Source organism: Carassius gibelio, chromosome B13 (assembly GCF_023724105.1).
Source record: "Carassius gibelio isolate Cgi1373 ecotype wild population from Czech Republic chromosome B13, carGib1.2-hapl.c, whole genome shotgun sequence".
In the NCBI taxonomy this organism is placed as follows: Eukaryota; Metazoa; Chordata; class Actinopteri; order Cypriniformes; family Cyprinidae; genus Carassius; species Carassius gibelio.
The window spans coordinates 21,642,413-21,650,459 of NC_068408.1; the positions used below are offsets into that span (position 1 = coordinate 21,642,413).

Here is an 8,047-nt window from a genome sequence, read left to right on the forward strand (position 1 = left end):
GAGATTCACTTATGAGTGAAACAACAAGGTCCTCTACTGGGGAAAATCTGCAATCACAAGCACGCCGACTTTTCCACATGGTATGTTCATCTCAAACACAGAGCCGAACTGAGACAGGAAAGCAAGAAAACATAATTTTCTCAACTTAAAATATTTGTTCATTCCGTTAAATGGATTAATCTCACACAAATGTGGCTGAGAAATCAAGAAAGAAAAGGAAGTCCCACACTTTTGGTCAAATTTTCCGGGTTTCCATTTTTATTTATTTATTTTTTTGAGCATATAAAACAAAACTTTGCTTTGTTAGAGTAACTAAACCATTTTTTTAGTTAATGATCTGTAAGAATGAGGCTTTATTAGTGCTGTTCATTGATTTGAGACCTTTTTGACATTTGAGTATAAACCATATATTGTAATTCCACATGTGGTGTAAAAACGTCTGAGTGCTGCCCTCTTCAGGTTCAATGGTGGCTACTGCAGTTGATTTTTCCTATTGAAAGATTGCGGTGGCAGGTGACGTAAAAAATAAATAAATCATAAACACACGACACATGATAATGTGGCTGATGCACCACAGTGTGGCGACACAGATCATGTCGACATAAATATATATCCTGACTGAGTATTTTACGTTTAGAGATATTATGCATGATATATTTGTATGGCTTTCTTTCTAAAGTGGAACACATAAGAAAAAAAATGAAGAGTGTGAGTTCGCTTTCTTCTATTATACTGAAACCAGTTCAAATCAAATCGGCACTTTTGTGTGAGAAGTGGTCATTCACCGATAATCTTCCCATTGTTAACTACTGCAACGAGTCAGGGATATGAGATAAACTTCAGAATAAGGTCAGTGAACAAATAATTGAGGCCGGTTTGTGAATTATGAATATCTCGAAGTTGTGTGTGTTTGTGTTTTTCAGTACAGTGATGGCCTGAAGTGGGAGATGCTTGTGACATTTGTGGGGAACTCATCCAACTGGCCAGCCATCCTTGAGGAAATGCCAAGAGGCCGGGTGAGCTGTTGTCATAGCAGATGCATCAAGTATGTCCTCTTTCTAAGATTCTGCCATCCAGTAGTGTATTAATCACAGTATGACTCAGTCCTGCTCAATGAGCGAATCACAAACTCCTGCACAGGAGGAAATGATACTCAGGACAGATATGAAAAATAAGCCTGCTGAACTCTGCCGTGTGCCCTGCATGGGCAAACATCCACCTCCTTCAACACACTAGATCTAAATCTGGAAATGATGTTGTTATAAAGTACATTTTAGAATTTGACATTTAGAAATATTGTGTCTGTGAATTTATAGCTCAAAATACCCCATTTCATTATATCATTTTGAGTGGAGGCATAAATGCACTGTTTTCGTGCATGTCTCTTTAAATGACATAGGACTGTTACACGGCATGTGAGTACTAAACTAAGTTCTCTTTCATGTCTTAATTTGGTTAAAGGTGACCTATGATGCAGCTCAAAACACCCAACAGATAATTTTTTTTATAGCTGGTTAAAATGACCACTTTTTGGGTATGAGCCAAAAAACTGTTTTTGTGTTTATCCTTTTTCAGAAGAGGGCAGAGCTTCAAGCAAAACTGGCAAAACAATGCAGGACAATCTGACGCACTGAAAATGTCAGAAACTCTCAGTAGTGGTGTTCAGCCTTATGTTCAAAATGGAAACAGTTTAAAAGCCAGTCATCTGGTTGTGCTGTGCGTAATAAATGCACATTTATGTATTACACAGACGGGTATAAAAATAAGGACAGCTGGTCTCATGGTGCCATCACATGCAATAAAAAACTTTATAAGCCTCTTATGTCTTATGTCTCTTAAGTCTCTTATGAGCTTGACAAATTTAGGTGGTCGACTTCACATTACTTTCATATGCAATTTTTTACTTAATTTTCCGTAAGATGAAATGTACGGTACATAGGGAGAAATCTGCAATCGCTTGTTCTTAGAGACTGTTTATTGGGATAATAAGAAAAAAGAATAGTTTGTGGATTTTTACCATTATAGGCTGGTTGTTTTCATAAACTGCAGCCACACAACTGTTCTAACACCTTATAAAAGTGATTTTTGCATAATAGCTCCCCTTTAAACGGTCAAAAACACACATTAGATACAAAAACAGTCGGTTATGTCAGATTTTTATGATATGTAACCTTTAAGATAAATTCAGAGTGCTTTGTGTAATAGAAATAGTTACAAATACAAAACTTTGCATAACATACATGTATCAGAGAGAAGTAAGTCTGATTGTACGTGCACTTGTAGTGTACTTCAAATCTTAAAAGTACACATATAAAACTAGATTTAATATAATATTAAAGGAATAGTTTACTCCTAAATTAAAATTTTCGGGGGAAAAAAGTAAAATAAAAGTATTACATCACTTGTTCACCAATGGATCCTCTCTGCAGTGAATGGGTGCCGTCAGAATAAGAGTCCAAACAGATAATAAAAACATCACAATAATCCACAAGTAATCCATCAATGAATTTCTTGTGTATCAAAAAGCTGCATGTTTGTTTGAGGCATTTTAACTATAAACCATCTATTCTAGCCATAAAACGTCCATCTCCTGTAGTTGAAGTGAAGTGACATTCAGCCAAGTATGGTGACCCATACTCAGAATTTGTGCTCTGCATTTAACCCATCCGAAATGCACACACACAGAGCAGTGAACACACACACACACACACACACACACACACACACACACACTGTGAGCACACACCCGGAGCAGTGGGCAGCCATTTATGCTGCGGCGCCCGGGGAGCAGTTGGGGGTTTTCGCTGCCTTGCTCAAGGGCACCTAAGTCATGGTATTGAAGGTGGAGAGAGAGCTGTTCATGCACTACCCCCACCCACAATTCCGTCCGGCCCAAGACTAGAACTCACAACCCTTCAATTGGGAGTCCAACCCTCTAACCATTAGGCCACGACTTCCCCTTAATGGTAAATGGACTGCATTTATATAGCGCTTTACAATTTGCCTCACATTCACCCATTCACACACCGACGGCGGTGTCTGCCATACAAGGCGCCATCCAGCTCGTCGGGAGCAGCTGGGGTTAGGTGTCTTGCTCAAGGACACCTCGACACATGGTCAGGTGGAGCCGGGGATCGAACCACCAACCTTCCGGTTTGTAGACAACCTACATGAACCACTGAGACACTGCCACCCCCTTAGTTGTGTCTCACATCAAAATCACATCAAACTGTTGGACTTACTATTGGAGTACTTAAAATACACCTCCATGACTGTTTCTTGAGTCACTAAAAATACACTTTTTAAAAGTGCACTTTGTCAATTTCAAGGGTTTTACATGTAGGTCCATTTTAAATCATGTTTTTTGATGTGTTATTTAATATTAAATTTGAAGTGAACATATTTTCAGTGTACACTGTATAAAAGAAATGCACACACACACACACACACACACACATAAATGAACTATGCTGGTGTGAACTGAATGGATCTGAATTATGTGTTCCTGTAAATCATCATTCCCGGGAGCACATTCCACTATATATATTCACAGCGTCATAGGTCTGTTCCTGTCTCTGTAGGTGTAGAGGGTGGGCCTGTATGACATATTTTATGACTCCATTGTAGTGGAGTTGCTGGAATGTGTGTAGCTACACCGGCCCTCCTGAACCTCTGAGGGCACAACATGAGTTCATATTTCTCAGGGTTTCAAGTGTTCAAATTCATGAGAGCCATCAGTTGACTCATTTTGCTCTACTTCTGTCAATAATTCAATTAATTTCGCTATCATACTGTTGTTATTGTAACTTCTTCTAGTCCTGGTTTTAAATTAAAGGGATAGTTCAACCAAAAATGAAATTTCTGTCATTAATTACTCATCATGTCATTCCAAACCAATAAGTCTTTCGTTCATCTTAGGAACACAAATGAAGATATTTTTGATAAAATCTGAGAGCTTTCTGAGAGCTTTTCTTTAGCTTTAGATAGCAATGCAATACCATGTTCAAGGTCCAGAAATTAGTAGGCTAAGCAAGGACATTGTTAAAATAGTCCACGTGACATCAAGTTTGCAATGACCTGAGGGTGAGTAATTATTGACAGAATTTCATTTTTGGGTGACTATCCCTTTAAGAACTATGGGTTATGAAAGCATGTGGCATTGGTAAAATGCCCTTACTCATTCATTACCGTTTTCTACCAAAGGGGGGCACTAATATTACTGTACTCAACATTGCCATGTGGAAAAACAGCTGGATTCTCAAGCATTTAGCTTTTATAATACACTTTATGAGTTTGGTGCTATGAGTCTGTGACTCTAGTACCACATATGCTATAAATGTACATTTATTGTCTACTCTACATGTGTGGTTTACTGTCACATTTAAAGTGTTTATTTAAAGCTGTTCTATTTGTGCAGCAACTTCTTGAACTCTGTGTTAAGTGAGAGAAAACTGAGATACTTCATGCTGAGAGTAATGCTTATATTTGCTGTCATTCTGTCAACTCCCAATAACCTCATGACCTGGATTCAGGTTTTCTCACCTGATCCTTTAGTCACTGCTTATCCTACAGACTAAATATTAACTCGTATACATTGAAAGTTTCATTTACATTATGCTGTAAGTCAATCTCCATGTTTATCATCTGTTAATTGTGTCTACACATGAATATAACAAAATATCACCTTTTTTATTTCAGAATCTGCAGTGCTCCTTTAGGTAACACTGAGACTGAAGGAAAAATTAAATGCTTTTGAGTTTCCTCAAATAAACTTTCATTCATTAGCAAAACTTTTATGGTAGTCTATCTGTATAAACTCTGCAAGTGAGTGCATATATTGAGTGAGAGAATGCAGTTTCTATGTGTTTATCAGAGAAAGGAACTCAAAGGTTTTTGCAAGAGAACATGAAAACTTTAAAATATGATTTTGCCCTCGCATTCATCCTCCCTTAAGAGTCCCTGAGAGAAGAATAAGGTCTCTTTTTAAGTGCTATTGAAACAAATCTTTCATGAAAGACACATTTAAACTATCTGAGGTTATTTAGAAAGATCATATTTATTAAAAAATACATCTGAATAACAATGCAATATGCATATTGAATTATTCCGTCCATTTGGTACACTACACCACAAGATAAGTACAAAATCTCTTGTTCGTCTTCTGTCAAAATAAACACACTGCCATACTTCAGCTCAGTTAAACACCCAGTAAATCACCACAGTATACAGTGACTATGAAATAAGTCAAGTGTACATCAAAAGACAGTATTATACGGAGGTTGGGTTTTAATACACTTTATTAATTTAAAGGGGTCAATTCATACATCTTTTATTTACGTTTTCTCCCTGAGGTAAACTCTAGTAAAGTTTCATGACCATTTTACAGCATTTTATTCTGCGTTTATGTCTTTGAACTTGACAGGAAGCCCATTTCAATTCATATTTTCAATTCATATTTAAGGACGATATTTCAGGTTCAAACTTAAGGCATGCTTAAGTTTTAAAGAGGCAGAAAGTCACACATTATATAACATCAGAGAGGCGAGCTGCGTACAGACCTGCCAGAAGTCATTTACATGTTATCATAAGCCCCATCATCACAGCGATATATGTCTGTAGATAGAGGATTTCAGACGTGGGAACGTCTCTTATCCACTGTCATCTTCACATATGATCCATGCATCATGGATGCATACATGCATATTTGTTATATATCTGTATACACACTTACACATGGCAATTATTATAATAGTGGTACAAAATGATCTATAAAAAGATAAAGCATGCATGTTCAACATTTGTTATCAAATCATGTGGATGTATTTCAAGTATTTTACAATTAGGACAGCATCTGATAAATTGTCCTCCAAGAAATTTACATTAGACTATACATAAGGATTTTTCGTAATTCCCTTGGTCTGTTCACATTCTGTAAATCATGTCCACGTTTATATTGTCTTTAACAGTACCTCATTAGCTGACTAATCTAATGAGCGTTTTCATCTGATTTAATGACATTTACAGAAATGCCATGTCACACAAAACAAGCTCCATCAACAGGTCAACTTAACACTTTAATCAACATTTAAGCATCTCTCTTGGTATTATATATACCAACTCTTTTCTATCATCACTCCAATCCTATTCATTGTTTTCTTGTGCATTTCTCTCCCATCTTGTTCCTCAATCTGGAAAACCATCTGCAAATGGCAAAAACTACCACTTTGTCCTTTGCTTTTTGGAAAAGCTGCCCCATCGCAGGCCATCTGCTCAATGTCTGATGAGAAAACAAAAGCTGAGAGTTAACATGCTGCTCATTCCCTGTGTGCATGATATCAGTTGTACTGAAACAACACTGCCGAGAGATAGAGCCGTAGTGTCCAAACAGTGCTAAAACAACAACTGACCTGGAACACAAACCATGGACATCATTGGGGACCGAGCACTGAACGCTATGTTGTTTCTGTTTTATAATGTTTCAGTTCTGACCTCTTTTTCTTCTTGCATGGGAGTCAATGACAGCCCATATATAACCCTACGGTAAAAAGTTATGAAATCTGGCTCAACAATTAATGGTGTTTAAATAGCACTATGAGCAGCTTAGGGGGCTCCAACTTAGACCATCTTGGATCTTTAGGTTCCTTTGGTAACTTTTAAACATTTGAGATTTGGCATTAAAATCATACTTATGCTGTTTTTTAAATGCAATACTTGATGTCACTGAGATTCTTTGCTCTAAATTTGCTGCTGGTATTTATGCATCTTACATAAAGTGACTAAAAGATGCATTTTTTTTACTTAACTAGTCAGCACTTATTAGCAGTGTTGAGCAAGTTCTAAAGAGCAAATAATCGCTACCTACTAATTATATCTTAAAAAATGCAATTATACTGTACTAATTATGCTCTATGAATTGCATTACTTATAATTCCCATATCAACCTCAACCACTTGAACAATACAAGGATAAATATGAAACAGTTATTTTTTTTTTTTTTACTAAAATATTTAAAGCAGTCGGATCAAACTCAGTTCCTGGAGGGCCACAGCTCTGCACAGTTTAGCTCCAACCCTAATCAAACACACCTAATCAAGGTCTTCAGGATCACTAGAAACTTCCAAGCAGATGTGAGTTGGATCTGGTTGGAGCTAAACTATGCAGAGCTGTGGCCCTTCAGAAATTGAGTTTGAGAGCACTGATTTAAAGGGAGAAGGTTAAATATATGTGTGTGTGTGATCTTGTGTATTAAATTTACATTTATTTCTATATATAAATTATAATATATAATTATATATATATATTAACATGTTAAATTTTGATGTTAGATCCACTGTTGGTTTATATGGATTTTTTTTTTTTTAAATTTGCAATTGCATCAATAGTAATTGAGCAATCTCTTTTTCAAAGACAATTACTGAATTTAAAGCAATGAATTACTTAAAAATGCATTACACCCAACACTAAAATATAAATCTTGGTGACAGATTTTGATTTTAATTTCCATAGTTATTGTTGTAGGAATTGGCAGAGAATGTATTTTTCAGCCTACCTGAGTAATACTACTGTGGCCACAGATAGTCCAGTTTCTGATGTCCCAGAGCGATCATGGAGTTTCTGTTTGTCCTGAGACGTTCTGCTGACATCACATCCGGGCTGTGAGGAAGACAGACACAGTTTTAGCAATCTTAGTAGCAGTGAACAAATTCATTGTGTGTGTTAGGTGTGGATTTGAAGCATGCTTTCCATATCATGCTAAACACTGGGACATTGCTTTAAAATATTTCAAACATGTATTACTTGATCATTTTCCAGATTTTTTGAATGCGCCATTAAGTTCGTCTGAACTAATGAAAGACAGCCTGACCTGATTTTTCAAATAGATTTTTCACTTACGCAACACACTGATTATTACGGTATGAGAAAACAGAGACACGAATCACATACTGTCTCATTAAGTCCATGTATTCATGTGGTCACTGGTCCGTATGGATATATTTCTCAGAAAATGTATCTGCTCTCGGGAGGAGAGTGCATTCAGCATAGCTCC

General features: G+C 36.6%; 1 protein-coding gene and 1 long non-coding RNA gene across 2 annotated transcripts in view; one reads left to right on the top strand and one right to left on the bottom strand.

Annotated features, from left to right (window-relative positions):
- Positions 1-586: 586 nt before the first annotated feature.
- Positions 587-1,754, top strand: LOC127969828 (uncharacterized). Its single transcript, XR_008156362.1, has 3 exons — positions 587-849; positions 924-1,045; positions 1,576-1,754. It is a non-coding gene; the product is annotated as an uncharacterized LOC127969828 (long non-coding RNA).
- A 3,283-nt stretch (positions 1,755-5,037) lies between these two features.
- Positions 5,038-8,047, bottom strand: part of si:ch211-250c4.3 (uncharacterized protein LOC100535981 homolog) — a 28,795-nt gene continuing 25,785 nt past the window's right edge. The window contains exons 7-8 of the mRNA XM_052573216.1: positions 7,550-7,653; positions 5,038-6,277 (exon numbers count right to left, since the gene is read on the bottom strand). Of these exons, the coding sequence (XP_052429176.1) occupies positions 7,560-7,653 (94 nt within the window). The 3' untranslated portion in view covers positions 5,038-6,277; positions 7,550-7,559. The remainder of the gene's footprint in view (positions 6,278-7,549; positions 7,654-8,047) is intronic.